The 15,857-nt window shown below is 53.2% G+C and overlaps 1 protein-coding gene across 21 annotated transcripts in view; it reads left to right on the forward strand.

The window, feature by feature from the left end:
* The window catches only part of ZMYND8 (zinc finger MYND-type containing 8), a 110,224-nt gene extending 103,872 nt beyond the window's left edge, over positions 1-6,352 (forward strand). For 14 of the 21 annotated variants that reach the window (XM_070420784.1, XM_070420795.1, XM_070420797.1 and 11 more), the window contains 2 exons: positions 2,834-2,904; positions 4,773-6,352. In XM_070420784.1, the coding sequence (XP_070276885.1) occupies positions 2,834-2,904; positions 4,773-4,994 (293 nt within the window). In that variant the 3' untranslated portion in view covers positions 4,995-6,352. The remainder of the gene's footprint in view (positions 1-2,833; positions 2,905-4,772) is intronic. The other 7 variants (XM_070420800.1, XM_070420802.1, XM_070420803.1 and 4 more) reach the window with 2 other exon arrangements.
* The last annotated feature ends 9,505 nt before the right edge of the window (positions 6,353-15,857 follow it).

Here is a 15,857-nt window from a genome sequence, read left to right on the forward strand (position 1 = left end):
CTCCGAGAACAGTTGCATTTTGGTGCTAAGATGTCTTTTGCATTTCTTTGATATTTTCTAGTCTTCTTTCTAACACAGAGAGAGCAGACTTAGACCTGAGCAGCATGGTACCCACTTAACAAATTAATACTACAATTTGCTTTTCACTGTGTTTATTTGTAGAGTTGCTTTCTATGTATGGGCAAGTATTAATGATTTTCTACCTTGGGTGGTGCTATAAAAGCGCCTGTTTTATTTAAGTTTAAAAATGAGTTTGTACTTAAAACATGAACTAAGTAGTATGTAGGAGGATTGTGGGTGTGTCAAAATTGTGCAGGTGGTGTGAGAAAGGCCCACGTTGGAGAAACGCTGTTTCAGACAGGGGGTGCTGTTGCGGTTGTGCAGCAGCAAAGTGGTGGGATCCACAAGGCTGATGGGGAATGACTGATGCCGAGGTGTGTAGAATCTGCTGGAATAAGCCGGGTTGTAGACAGGACTGTGGTTGGGAGCTGCATCGTATTCCAGTTCGGAGGCGAATGAGGTATATCCCAGCCCAGGGGTCAGCAGACTGTGAAACTTAGGCCACATGTAAATACATGGGCCCCTGCCGGGTGGAAGCAGACATAGATAATATGTCAGCCAGTGAGTATGGCCACGCTCCAATGAAACTGTTTGGATAAATAGTCCTTGGGCTGGATCTGGGCCATCATTGGCTGACCCCAACCTAAAGCACACAACCCACGAGGGTGGGAAAGAAGGTTCTGTTTTATAGGAACTAAGTACCCTGTAGGAGAGAGGAGGCAGGACGCTCTGGTAGATGCTGGTAGAAGCTGTGGTAGGTTTGGTCCAGGTGGGTTTTGGGGAGAGCATGATCCCCAGGAGTCTGTGGACTGGGTGGGGTAGCAGGAGGGAGAGGGAAGACCCCCCAGTTCTACTTTGGATTCCTGGAGAGTGTGTAGCACTGGATTTTCTGCAGAAGGTTGAGGCACACAAGAGTTGGTTGAGTGTCTCTGGGGCCAGGCGCAGTGCTAGGGCTGGGAGTTCAGTGGTGAGCAAGACAGACAGTTCCCCTTCGACTTCCTCGTGCGTCTGATTTAGCTTCTGCCAGCCTTGCTGTCGGGGACAATGCAGATGAAATCTCGTGGAGGGCAGTGGGCTCAATAGAACACCGGGGTTTCTGAGCTCTTTCTAGGCATCTGGTACCAGGATGGCAAGAGGAGGGAGGAGTCTAGTTGGAAGGGAGAAAGGTTTAGTAGGGCATCTGAGCTTCCTTGGGGTGGGCATGGGCCTGTTGTCTCTTAATATAAAAAGTGTGAATAAAGCATTATGTGCATATAATTAGAGGAAATAAAACAGTACAGGGAGAATCGATGCCCAGTCCCAGCCTCACTGCTGTGTGTGATGCGTGTGGAACTTACCTCCTTATTTATAAATAATGCCCTTCCCTATACATCCGTTTCTGGACTTGATCTTTAGAAGTTGCTCCTTGATTTCCAGCTTTAAAAGATGAGAGTTAGGCATTCGTGGAATATAATGAACAACACAAACTGATGAACAAAAAACAGAACCAGAGACAAAGCATCGAACAGACTGTCCAACCTATGAGAGGAGGCCGGGGGCGGGGGGTGTGGGGGTCAGAGATCAAGCAAAGGACTTGCATGCATATGAGTTACATAACCAATGGACACAGACAGTAGGGGGGTGAGGGCGTGTGCTGGGGGGTGGGAGAGGCCAATGGGGGGAAAAGGAGACTCATGTAATACTTTAAACAGAAAAGAATTCAAATTTAAAGAAACAAAACAGAGATGAGAGTTAGGGTCATAGATGACACCTCTCCCATTTCATCCCAAGTGACTTGTCACTATTTTATGTCTCTGTGAGTCCCCTGGTCAGAAACAAGTCTTACCCTCTGGTTCCTGTTCTGCCAGCTCCAGGCAGTCCTGCTCGGTCCCCTGGTGGCCCGTCTCCTCCCTCACTTCTCCTACCCCGTCCTGTCCAGACTCCCACCTTCTCCGCTCTGACTCGCCTTCATCGAGGTTGAGGACGGGGAGCTGTTCTGTAACTGCAGTTTCTTCTCACGGGAGGCTGGGCCCGGTCTGGGGAATCGAAACGCACGGACCTGCGTTTCTGTCACTGGGGCCGTCCCCTTGGTCTCGGCATCCGTGTGCTGGGATTCCTCTTCCGTTCCTGTGCGGCCTGCTTTTTCCTGGAGTTCCTGTCTCCCCCTTGATCGTGTCTCCAATCATTTCCTAACAAGCTCTTCACTGTTCTCGGTTATTCTATGGAGACCCCTTTCATGCCACTCACTTCTGACGCTTCAGTGTCCGATGTGATTGGTTGGTGTCCTATCATCGGAGCTGAGAACGTGGCTCAGTTGACTGCGCGTCTGTAGCCCCACCCTCAGCCCGCCGCCCCCTGCGCACCTTCCTCGCCTCCCTCCTCCCTGCTCTGTGTCCACCGAGCCCTGGCTTAGCTACCACCTGCCCTCAGCAGTCGGCTTTGCCTGGTGCCGCCTCCCACCTGGCTGTGGTCTGGCGCCTGTTTCCCTGGCTGAGTTAGGCTGTTGGCAGAGTTCATGGTTCTGAGGGTTTTGCTTTCAAACGTTGAGGACCTGTGGCTTCCAGAGTTGCTTTGATGTCGTGTGTATCTTATTTCCACCTGTAACGCCGTGCTGTGTCCAGTGGTCCTGCTTATGGTCTCATAATGCAATTTTAAAAAGCTTTAGTCTCCTGTGAACCACTAAGTGGAGAAGCAGTGCTAAGAGCAGTGGCCTAACGAGGGCCAGCAGTGGTGAGCACGTGGGGGTGTGGACTCGAGCGGATAGACTCTGAGGATGCCTGTGCTATCTCTTCAGTTAGCAACAACCCGCCTCTGCCCCAACCGCCACAGACCACCAGCCGCACCCCTCCTGCCCGGCCCAGAAGTGTAAGTATGACCCCGCCCCCGGAGCCGCCCGGACTCACTCCTGGCGTGCGAAGGCCGGGTGTGTGCTTCTTCGGGGGTGTGTCCTCTGCTGTTCTTCTGAGTGATGGGTCTCGCTTTGGCTTGTACTTCTTCGTAACTGGGCCTCTGGTGGCTATGGAAACGGCCAGAGCGTACGGTTTAGCTTCTCGAGGGGACATCCTTGCTCTTTTCATACAAGGTCCCAGGTGAGCACCGATCCTCCCCTGTAGTGACTGGCCGTACCAGCCAGCGCCGAGTCCTGTCCATGGGAGCGGGTAGGCCCTACAGGTGCCGTCCCAGCTCAGCCCGCCCCTTCTGCTCTCGCCCGAGCAGGGGGACTGGATGTGGCGTGACTGCGTTGTTGCAGGATTTTCTCACGTTTGGAGATGACCAACCACAGCACTCCCCAGAGTCCCTCCAGAAGAACTGATGGTGTGGGCCAAGCAGGTCAAGCTCGCGGCTCACACGGCCCAAATAAAGAGGCATGCGGCCCGCAGGCCGCGAGTTTGACCTGCTTGATGTAGGCAGTGCAGATCGGGCAGAAGGCTACGAAGAGGTCGAGTCAGGGCTGTTAAGGCAGAGCCAGCCCTTGAGAAGTACAGATTGGTCGTTACAAAACGGTCCGAGGACATACCGTGCAGCATAGGAAATACGGTCAGGAATGTTGTTAATAACTAGGTATGGCGTCAGGGGGAGCACTTTGTAAAGTTTACGATTGTCTAACCCCTATGCTGTGCACCCTAAACGATACAAAATAATACTGAAGGTAAACTAATTGAAAATACTAAAAAACAAAAAACAAAAGGCCGCCCCCTGACCCCCGCTCCGCAGAATCCTGCCCTGCGGGTCAGTGATGCAGTGACTGAGGAGCTCCTCTGTGTGAGGCGCTCGCCTTGGAGATCCGGCCCTCCAGACCCTCCAGAAAGGGCTCACGACTAGCCAGGCGATAAGACATCACCCCCCAGACGGTGACATGGCCTCTTCCTCCCTCGTTTCGATTTCTGTCTCTAAACTTGAAGTTGACTTCTTCAGTCAGCTATTACCCCCCCCCCCCCCGCACCTCTGGAGAAATCGTAATAGTTCTGCCCCGTCTGTCTGAGCTGGTAAATGACCTCGGATGTGCAGGACCCGGTGGCTTGCTGCCAGGGCTCCCATAGGCGCCTGTCCAGGGAGCCCGCGCGCCTGGCCCGTTGGACGGCGTTACAGGTATCGCCTGGCTCTCCGGCTCCTCGTTTCTGACTCGCCTGTGTCTGAAGCTGTCTCGGGTCCGACTCGGTTCCGCACTCTCTGGTGACCCCCCGGCTTGTCCTTCCTGGGGCCGGTGGTCTGTGCTCCCAGCTGGCCTTGGCCGCTCTGGTTCACATTCCTTCTCCTCCTCTCTGACCTGCTCCTCTGGGTGGTTTGGTTTGAGTCTGTTTTTCGAGTTTCCTGTAAATTGATCAAAGCAGCTTAAGGTTGATGTCAGTCGGTGGGTCACACGTCACACTTGGGTGCCTTTTCCTGTGCCTGAGGGTGGCTACCGGCGCACGGGGTGCTTGGTGTCACGTCCTGGGGCTGCCCAGTGTGGGCACCGCACCAGAAAGGCCTTCCTTGGCCATTTCCTCTCCGATCTTCATTCTCCGTGAGCATGACACCCTGTCTTTCCAACCCGCTCTGTTAAGTCCTAAGAAAGGAAGCCGTTCTGCCTTGGTCCTCTGCAGACCACCCCCTCGAGGAGGCCGGGGTGGCAGTGTTGACCCCTCGGCGCTGTGCGGGCGGCGAGGCGTGCCGGTCGGGGCGGGGAGCTCTGCTCCGGGGGAGGCGGCGGGAGCGCTGAGCCTTTCTTTTCTCTCTGTTGCTTTTCCTCCCAGACCATTCCCGGGGCAGCAAGTCCGGCGGCTGGAGCGGCAGCGATGAGAAGCGAGGATCGTCGCGTTCCGAGCACAACGCCAGCGCCAGCTCGAAGAGCCTCCTCCCGAAAGAGTCTCGGCTGGACGCCTTCTGGGACTAGGGACAAGCCGCGCCCCCAGCCGTCCGCTCCCCGGAGGAAGAAGGCGGACCCCGGGCCGCCAGGGAACGGCGCGGACACGTGAGGCGGGAGGCCACCCCCTCCGGACCCGAGGGCTCCACACAGACCTGGCCTTTCTTCCCACCGAGGGTCCCACACTACACGCGTCCCCCACGAGCTCCGAGGACCGTCCACCCACATGAACTCACGCTTTAGGTGTAAATAATGTACAATTTGTGGATGTCACTGAACTTAGAGTACCTTCCCCTTTTTATATTTGTATTGACTTTAACTTATAAAAAAAAGAAAGAAAAAGAAAAAAGAAAAGCGATTAGAAAAACACAAACCAACAACACAAAGGATGTTCTGGTGTTGGAAGGGGTGGTCTGTGCCCGTCCGTCTGGAGGCGGCACCGGGATGGTGAGTTCCGGCGCAGATTCTGTGCTGCCGTGGGCACCTCCCATCAAGCCATCAACCCTTCCCGACACCGCGCTGCTGCTTCATCAGATGCAAGCTCTCTGGGCCCGGAGGACGCAGAAGGACGCGGGCAGGAGCTCGCTTCTGTGACGTGACCGACGCGGTGACTCTCCTCCTAAAAGGGAAAACCCAGTGTCCTTGTTTACAGACGAGAAGCAGAAACCAGCCCCACTCAGCCCAGCGCAGGAGAGAAGACCGGGCGTTTCGAGTCCTCGGAACCGAGAGAGATCTCTCCTGTGCGTTGTGGCTCCTTCCGACTCACTCACACGCTGGGAGAGAGAGATCCTGTGCTTTGCGGCAGGGAGGACGGAGGCCGGGCGCACGCGGAGGGCAGTCGAGCCTGGGATGAAGCATGTCTGTAGTATTTATCCGAGGGGATTTTACGTTTTTATGTAAGCATGAAACCAAGGCAGTGTGAGAGGACACGCCCGCCATGCTGTCTGTTACACTACGAACGCTGTGGCTCCATTTTGTTTGTTGTGTAAAACAAAAGGCGTTGAGCAAGCGGAGGGGGATGTATGTATATGAGGAAATTAATTGTACGATATCATTCCAGCCCATCTCGTTGTACATTTTAGTCTCGTTTACTTTCTCTTCATTGTTGATAAGAGGATGCGGACTGCACAGTTTCCAGCTAGTTACCCATATTAGAGAAGAAGTAAGAAGGGAGTATTAGAAGAAAACAGGAGAGAAAGAACATTTGTGAATTGCAGTTATCAAAAAAACAAAGAAAATAGCCTAGCTGGCCTTATTTGTGAAGCATAATTGCTTTTAGCATATGGAAGTATTTTTTCACATTTTCTTTGTATAAAATTTGTATTAAACTTAAATATCTTTTTTGACGATGGTGTTTCTTTGTGACTGAGCCAGGAGACTCACAACACGGTAGGCTCTTTTGGGTTCCTCCCCTTCTCCCCAGTTTCTTCAGACTCTTCACCTTTTAAAAATTAAACTGTTTTGGAAAAATGGCTTGGTCGTCCTCAAATCTGCAGTTTTCCATTGGGTCTGCATGGCCGCGTCAGGTTTTCACGGCCGAACACAGCGGCCAGGCCGTGAGCGGCCGCGCACATCTCCACGGTGGTGAGCACATCAGCAATAAGGGCCCCTCGTCCAGTGCCTTGAGTGTTTTTGACCCAGATGAGAAGCAAGGGAAATCCTGGGTCAGCCTCGGAAAAACAGTGGGAGGGAGGGAGTTCCTCCCGGGCCAGGATGGGGGCCTCACTCAGAGTTGAGTGGGCAGCACGAGACTTCACATTGCCCGGGCCACCCTGGTCACTGAAACTTCATGTGTGATATATGTATATATATATATATATATTTCATCCATTTAAAAATATAAACATTAGTCGCAGCTCACAGGCTGTACAGAATCGGAATGGGCTGCGTTTGGCCCGCAGGCCATTTGCTGTGACAGGAAGCGAACAGGAATTTAAAAATAATTTCTTGCCCTAGCTGGTCTGGATCAGCGGATAGACCATCGGCCTGTGGACTCAAGGGTTGGATTCTGGTCAAGGGCACATGCCCAGGTTGCAGGCATGATCCCCAGTAGGGGGCGTGCAGGAGGCAGCCGATTAATGATTCTTCTCATTAATAATGTTTCTATCTCTCCCTCTTCCTCTCTGAAATCAATAAAAATGTATTAAAAATATATTTCTTCTTCAGTTGCAGTTGATATCACTATTATGTTAGTTTCAGGTGTAAAGCATAGTGATTAGACTCTTATGAGGTGATCACCTGATAAGTTAGTACAAGATGGGATATTTTGGAGCAGCGGTCACCAACCTTTCGGACCTCACAGACCACCAGTGACCCGCGGACCACCGGTTGGTGACTGCTGGTTTAGAGTAGGACCAAGGGGGTCTGAAGATGGCTTCACTAGCTCTTAACATGAGGAGCCTCTCTTGGGAGGGGACATTTGAACTGAGTCCTGAATGAAGAGCTGGCTGTGGGATGATTAAGTGGGTGAGCCTCCGAGACAGAGTGAGTCGGCAAGTGCAAAGGGCCTGGGGCAGGTGTGAACTTGATGTGCTTAATGAATAGCAAGGAGGCCTCTGTGGCTTAGATGAGTGAGAGAGGCAGGGAGGCCGCTGTTTGTGAGGGAGTGGTCCGAGGCCTTCCCACCGTGGGCTGTGTTTTTCCCTTTGTCCTTGGTCATGAGTCAACCCAAAAAGTGCTGTTCGCTATTCTCATGTGACCTCCCACTGGCCCTTGTAGAAACGGGCCCAGTAAGTGACCAGCTCAAGGCTACAGAGCTCATGAAATCTAACAGCTATTGAACTGCTCTTTCTGGAGATGGGGTATTCTTGTCATTTTTTTAACTTCAAAAATGTTTAGTTTCCGTTTTTATTGGGCAATGGATGTGCACCTTCCCGGTATCCTCTCATTTTATCCTGAAGACCACAGAGTAGGTGGCACAGCCCCATTTTAGGGGGAGAGGCCGAGGCTGTGAGAGGGGAAGGCATGGTCACCCCACTGTCATCTTTCTGCTCCAACAAGCCAGGCCCTTCCTCGTCTCTGGGCCCTTGCCTGGCACGCCCTCCCGTGTTGTTCTCCAGGCCATCTTTCAGATGCGACCTCTGTAGCCACTCCCCACCCATAGCCCTGTTATCCTCTGTCTCAGACTCTTTTTAAAAGAAAGTTTTTACTGATTTTTAGAGAGGGAGGGAGGGAGAGAGAGAGAAACATCATGAGAAATATCCATCTGCTGCCTCCTGCACACCCTTACTGGGGATCGAGCCTGCAGCCTCGGCATGTGCCCTGACGGAATCAAACTGGCGACCTCGTGGTACACATAGGACGACACTCAATCCACTGAGCCACACCGGCCGGGCAGTCTCAGCCTCATCCCTGGTCAAAGTTTACTGTCTCCTTCACTGCTGTGTCCCCTAATCTCACCCGACTCCAGCCCTCCCCACCCCGGCCGCAGCTTCCTGTACAAGAAAGTAGAGAAATGGTTATTTTCAAATAAATTGTTGCATTTCACTTTTCCTATTGACTTCACTAGGTAATACAGTCATAGGCCTCAAATGTGAGAAGAGGGCCCTGGGTTAGTCCCGCCCAGCCACCCTGGTCTCCGGCCTGCGTGTCCCGAGTCCGCATTTGCAAACCAACGCAGAGGACGTTTCCTCCCCCTTCCTGTGCACAAGTGGCAGCGTTTGATACACACTCTTCTGTCCTGTCCCCTTTTTTATGTAACCTAAGGCCTGGCTGCTGCTCCATGTTGGTACCGGACTAGCGCGGCCCTGCATTGTGGGAGAGGACAATGCCTGTCACAGCCCTCAGTTGAGGGTATGCAGATGGTCGCACCCTCAGTTGAGGGTATGCAGATGGTCGCACCCTCAGTTGAGGGTATGCAGATGGGCAGGGAAACGGAGGGGCCCCTGGGACTCATCCCAGGTGGCTGTGCGGGAGGGTCAGGAGTGGTCAGAGAAGAGGGGAAGGACTTGGCCGATCCAGACGACAGTGGGCCCTTCTTCCTCTGACTTTAGTCTGGGCCCAGCGTTTCTGTTGCCCAATGCCTCTGACTCCATGAATGAGGAGAGGAGGGAGGGCACCATGGGCTCTGCCATGGTCCCTGCTCTTTTCTCTTAGCAACGGCCAGGCAGGGGCCAGGACTGGCCAGGATGGTCTAGGGGTGATCTTGAATGCAATTAAGTCCTCTCGCCACCTGGTGGCCACTATGCAGAACTGCAGCCCCAGAGAGCTGGAGCGGGGAGAAAGGTGGGCTGTAGTCGTTCATTCAGGGCACTCTGTATTCTGCAAGGAGGCCGGTGTGGCTTAGATGAGGGAGAGAGGCAGGGAGGCCGCTGTTTGTGAGGGAGTGGTCCGAGGCCTTCCCACCGTGGGCTGTGATTTTCCCTTTGTCCTTGGTCACGAGTCAACCCAAAAAGTGCTGTTCGCTATTCTCATGTGACCTCCCACTGGCCCTTGTAGAAACAGGCCCAGGAAGTGACCAGCTCAAGGCTACAGAGCTCATGAAATCTAACTGAACTATTGAACTGCTCTTTCTGGAGATGGGGTATTCTTGTCATTTTTAACTTCAAAAATGTTTAGTTTCTGGGGACAAGTGCTGAACAAAACCGGTGTGGCCTCTGCCCTCACCCACCTGGTGTTCTCATTGGGAAGCCATGAAATGTGCATATAAAGCTGGGGTCGAGCACTGAAGGTAAATGAGCAGGGCGAGGGGGAGTCCGATGGTGTGATTGCCTACGGCCTCTCTGAGAAGCTGCCTGTGAGCAAACACTCACAGAGCTGGGGGTTCTGGGGCAGCGATTCTAAGCTCTGGCTGAGCATTGGAAGCACCTGGGAGATATAAAACAAATCAGAAATGCCCAGGTGCCACTTCCCTGGTAACGACAACGGTCTCTCTGGGGCTCGGGCATCTGTACCTCTTGCAAAGCTGCTCAGGTGCCCCTAATGGGCAGCCAGAACTGAGAGCTACTAACCTGGTTGGAGGAACATCCCAGGTAGAAGGAAGGGCAAACGTAAAAGGCCTGAGGCGGGAACCTGGCCTCATTCGGGAAAGAAGGCAGGCCGTGAGGCCAGAATGGAGGGCTCTGGGGTTGGGGGGGGGGCTGAGGAGCTCAGAGAGGGAGAGAGGGCGGCTGAGGTGGGAGGTGAGATGGGTGTGTCTGCATTGGTTAAACCTAGGTTCCATGTGGGTGTATCTGATAATTGAGTCTAAGTACCTGAGATATTAATTGGCTGAACCTGGATACCATCTTGGTCTATCAGATAGACCAAGTGGTCGGCAGACTGCGGCTTGGCAAACTGCGGCTCGCGAGCCACATGCGGCTCTTTGGCCCCTTCAGTGTGTGGCTCTTCCACAAAATACCGACTTCTGCGCATGGGCCACCAAGTTTCAATCGCACTGTATGTGCGCACCCGCATGTGGTATTTTGTGGTATTTTGTGGAAGAGCCACACTCAAGGGGCCAAAGAGCCACATGTGGCTCTCGAGCCGCAGTTTGCTGCCCACTTGGTCTATCTGATAGACCAAAATGGTATCCAGGTAATCTGTGTCCTTGTACCCCATATAAGCAGCTGGCTTATGGGGGGAGGGGTGCAGAGCAGATTTTCGTGGGTGACCTGCTGCTCCCCCATGCTGCCGGCATTATTGGAATAAACGCTCATATATGATTCAACCTGTCCCTGCTGAATTGGCTCAAATAGTGCCAGGCAGCCCGGACCCCTTGGTTGTCCAGATTCAGCAGCAGCCTCTTTCCTTGCAAGGTCACTGTGGCGAAACCTGGCGACAGACAGCTACAGACATGGCAGCAGGCTCCCTGGCCCTTGCTGTCCTCAGCGCTACGTCCAGGTCTTCTTGACTCCTGGACTCCAGTGCCTGGCCCACCCCTGGATGCTTGGCTGCAGAAGTGATGGCTCCCCGTTGATTTATCTACTCACTTGGGTGGCTGGACGTGCCCCACGGCTTTTCAGATCGCCTGGCTGTTGACTCCCTATGCCCCCTTTCAGACCTTCACTTCCCCAGCTCCTCCCACCACGGGATAAGGTCCAATTCCCATCAGATATTACTTACGCCAAACACCTGGGCCAGATCTGGCTGCTTCCCTGATGGGATCTGATTGGAACATGATGAGTATCCACAGAATCACTAGGAAGATGGAGAAAGCCACACGGCGGGACTGAGTCACCAGTGGGAGTGGGGGTTGCGGTTGAGGTTGGGTGGGGGTGGTGCTGCTCCCGCAGGATCAGGTCGGCCCGCACCAGCTTTGCTCTGGTCAGCACCTGCAGGCACACGCCCCTGTGCAGCCACCGTTCCCCCCACTGACCTCGTACCTATACAGTCTCTGTGACCGCACTGACTGGTGGGCCCTACCTGCTCCAGAGCCTGGCTGTAAGGGAGTCTGCGGTGCAGCTTCAGCTTTCTAGCCTCTTCAGTTCAGGAAAGCGCAGCAGAAAGAGAAGGGGTGGCTGGATGTCGAACAAGCCAGTTCTCACCCAGAGATGTGGCCGGGGATTAAAACTTTGGCTTTGTCATCTGGCCTAGGACATGGTGTTAATGGGAAACCGTTGTCTACCTGGCCCAGCATATAGCCCAAGGCCAGGCCCGTTGGGCACTAGACAGCTTGTTAAAACAACCCAGCACTGACCTTGGTTCACCTTGATAAACGGAAGAAGGGAGGTTCATTTACGCAGCATCTTCTATATTTCAGGCAATTTACGTACATTGCATTGTAATAACCTGCCTTTTGCAGCTGATAACATCAGGCCCAGAGAGACTGAGAAAGCGGCCTGAGGTCACACAACTATTTAGTTGCAGAAGCTGAACTTGACCCCAGTCTGATGACACATAAAAAATGCCTGCTCTTTTTTTTTTTTTTTTAAATATATTTTATTGATTTTTTACAGAGAGGAAGGGAGAGAGATAGATAGTTAGAAACATCGATGGGAGAGAAACATCGACCAGCTGCCTCCTGCACATCTCCCACGGGGGATGTGCCCGCAACCCAGGTACATGCCCTTGACCGGAATCGAACCCGGGACCTTTCAGTCCGCAGGCCGACGCTCTATCCACTGAGCCAAACCGGTCCTGGCAAAAAATGCCTGCTCTTAACCATTACTATACCTTTGTCACTATTGGAGAAGCTTTTGTATAAAAGCCACTCATTCACTCGCTCACTCACTCACTCATTCATTCTTAATTAGGTACTCATTCTCAGCTGGGCAGTTTCTGGTGCTGGTAACAGTGGTGGACAAAACAGACAGAGGTACTGCCCGACTGGTGTGGCTCAGTGGTTGAGCACTGACCTATGAACCAGGAGGTCATGGTTTGATTCCTGGTCAGGGCACACGCCCGGGTTGCGTGCAGGAGGCAGCCAGCCGATCAATGATTCTCTCTCATCATTGATGCTTCTATCTCTCTCTCTCTCCCTTCCTCTCTGAAATCAATAAAAAATATTAAAAAAAAGAGTAGATACAAAGAAAAACCACACAAAAACAGACAGAGGTAGATATAGGGTAGTGGTTAAGATGGGAATTACAAACTGCTCCCAGGGCCAGGCAGAGAACAGAAACCAGAGGAACTAGTTGAGCGGAAAGTAGACACAGACATGCTTTCTTTGTAAATTAAACAGGTTAGAATAGATTTGTACATCATTTTTTCTCCTTGTAACATGCAGGTGCCTTGGTTTAGTTGTTGTTTTTCCACTTTTGATAGAAAAATATTTCTCCACTATGAAGAACACAGCCAGCATGTGATGCTCAATGGTAACTGATACTTGGCCTCAGTGTGTCAGGGAGACAATAGGGTGTGGTGGGGACTGTGGCAAACAGGCGAGCCTGGAGAGCAGGCAACGTTTAAAGTTGGGCAGAGCTCAGGGACAAGCGCTTCCCAGCCCTGCGGGGCGATGGCTCCTGAGGCCTCCCAGCACAGACACTCCTCTCTGCTGGGATCTCCATGTGGCCACAGTCAGTGGACCACCCAAGCCTGGGCGGGGCCTGAAGGAGATGCTTTGGGAAGCCTTTCAAGGGCACCTGCAGGCGGCCCAGGCCAGCCTCGGCATCGCACTGCCCTCTGGTGGTCACCGAGGAGCACAGCTCCGCCAGCGCCGAGCTAGGGGCTGACCGGTGCTGGGGAGAATGGTCCAGCTTCTCCACTCGGGTTCTCCTTTACCCAGAATGACTGCAGACCATGCAACAACCCGGAGCCATCTCTAAAGCTTCATGCGGGAACGAAGCCAGGCACAGAGGGGAACGTTCTGCCTGGGCCCGTTTACTAGTATATGAACTAGATCAGGCCAAACGAGGTGACAAACCAGAAGCTTGAGGAGCGTGGGCAGAGGCTGGGCAGGGCCACGAGGGAGCTTTCTGGGGGCTCGGAAATATCTTCCGTCTCGATCTGGGTGGGGTTCACCCAAGGGCAATCACAGGTAAAATACATCAGGACGCATACTTGCGCTTTGTGCAGTGAACTGTCTAGATTATAAAGTACAGCTAGAAAATCTCCTTAAGTTCACGGGGAGTCCGTGACCAAAGGCCCTGCCCCCATCCTTCCCACTCCAAGCCATTCTCCCTACAGTGGCCATTCTCCTGCTTAAAACGCTGGTGTCCTCATTGGATCTGGAATGAAACCCGACTCCACGAAACAAAATCCATGACCAAAAGGGTCCAACCGGATCCGACCCGCCGTGCCCTCTGCCCCCTGGCCTCTGCCCAGGCCTCTGGCACTCAGGCCGCCTTTCTCTTCCTGCTCACCCGGGAGCTCTGAACCTCCGGTCTCTCCCTGGAACGCGTCCTCCGGCTTTTCTCACCATCCGGTTCTGATCTCATCACCCCACTCGCAGCCAGGGTCTGAGGAGGAAGGCACCCCCATCGCTAGCTGAGCAGCGCCAGGCCAGGCATTCTGAAAGGCAAAATCTCAACCCACAAGAAGGCCCGCCGTGAATACCCCCGGACAGGCAAGGGCCACTTTGTGGAGCCTGAACGCTGCTCTGGATACACACTGGGACACTCCCAGGACCCCCTTCAACCTGTCTCCTTGATGTTGGCTGGCCTCAGCCTCGGGTCCACCTTCTCCTCCCCCCGAGGTCACATGGCCTGCTCTCTCCTCCTGACCTTGAAAGGGGACGCGGTGTGACTCAAGCGGGAAGCCAGCCTGTGCCGGGCGGGCGTGTGGAGGAACAGGGTGTGCGTGTGCTGGTTTCCTGCTCGGCCCCCGGCCCTCTCCACCTTTTTTCTCACGGGACAGGCTGGTGAGTGAGAAAGCCTGGGGGGCACACTCATCTGCCTGCTTCCTGGCGTGTTCCCTGGCGGGAATGTCAGCTCCGTGAGGGTAGGGATGGCTTCTGTCCGTTTGCACCCGAAGTCGAGAAGAGCGCCTGGTAAATGGCTGACCCCTTGACCCCGCCTGACCAGGTGGGATGAATGAGTGGCTGCAGCACCACCACTCACACCTGCCAGGACTTGCCTGGTGTCCCGGCCCAGACCGCTGACACCACCCCGGCCCTGCTTTGGCGGCAGTGGCTCGGCAGAGGCGAGGCTCCCTGGGATGGGGCAAGGAGGAGGTGGGCTGATTCACGGAACTGGTTTCCTCTGCCTTCGCACCAGCACCGTGAGGCCCACGGGGAGGGGCTGGTGTGGTCATTTGGGGGGAGACTGTGGCTAGAAACAAACTCCATCCGTCCATCCAAACATTTATGCACTCAGGTATCCACTCACTCATTTTCCCATAAAACCACAGTCACCCACTCATCCGAACAGCCGTCCACCCATTCATCTCACCACACAAGCATTTGGTCATCAATTCAGTCTTCCATCCAATCATCCGTCTACCCATCACTCTATATAGAAAACCATCCATGTAGTCATCCTAACATAGCTAATCATCCATTTACCCATCCATCCTCCTGTCACCCGGCTAGCCATTCACCTTCTAATTCTCCACTATCCAGTCACCTAACCAACCATCCATCTACCCACCCAACGATTTAACCACAAATTCACCCATCTGTCCAAATGTCCATCTGACTATGATTCCAGTCGTACTTTCATCCTTCCTTCCGTCTCATCTAGAATGGGATTCTAATAGGTATCAGCATCCACTCTGTGCTTGATCTGGGGTGCAGAATTGAAACCAACAGAACCTGCCCCAAGGGAGCTCAGGGTCTAGCGAGGGGAGCCTATCTTGCCCTTGGGGATGGCTTTGTAGCCATCAGACTCTAGCTCAGAGACTCCAATTACGCGTCCTCTCCCATCTCCACCGACATGGATATACCAGCAACTGGTAAACCTGGATTTGACCAACACGGAGAGAGGGAGGAGCCTTTACTTGTATTTAGCATCTAACCAGGTGGGTCCGGGCCCTGCTTGGGACTCTATGAGCAGCAGACATACTCAAGAAGTCCTCAGAACTTCTCTAAATGCCCCTCCCGTCCCATCCACGGGGTCCTTGGCTCACTCACTGAAAATCAAACCTGACCATTGGATTGGAAGTTGTTGTATTTTTCAGCGCAACCCTCATTCCTCCAGTTCCTTTAGTAACAGCCACTGACTTTTCCTCTGGGGGACCAGCTCTCCCCAGCTTTATGTTCACGAGGGATCAAACCCCAGCCCAGCTCCATGGAGCCCGTGACTCTTTCTGCCCGTGTGGTTTTGCTAGAAGATTCTCAGAGCCTCTTTGCCACTCAGGGAAGAGCCTGCCGGGGAAGTAAGGCCACACAGGGGAAAATAACTTGGTCACCTGGATCCAGCTACGCCTGGAGGAGCTATCGCCTGAAGTTTCCCAAGACTTTTTTTTTGGCTTAAGCAAGTCTGAGTTGGATTTTATTCCTTTGTAAGTGAAAAGGTTCTGGAAAGAACAACAGATTCAGAAGCCTCAGGAGTGGTCGTGAAGTAATGACACCCTACCCAGTTCAAAATGTAAACGTGGTTTTATTTAATGCCTTTTCTCCATCACAAAGTACCGCCTCCTCCCCAGGGTCCCCTCTCCCTAGAAAACAAGATGGCAGCAT

The sequence above is a fragment of the Myotis yumanensis genome, unplaced genomic scaffold (assembly GCF_028538775.1).
Source record: "Myotis yumanensis isolate MYYU_CA2020_CCGP unplaced genomic scaffold, mMyoYum1.0.hap1 SCAF_7, whole genome shotgun sequence".
NCBI classification, from domain to species: Eukaryota; Metazoa; Chordata; class Mammalia; order Chiroptera; family Vespertilionidae; genus Myotis; species Myotis yumanensis.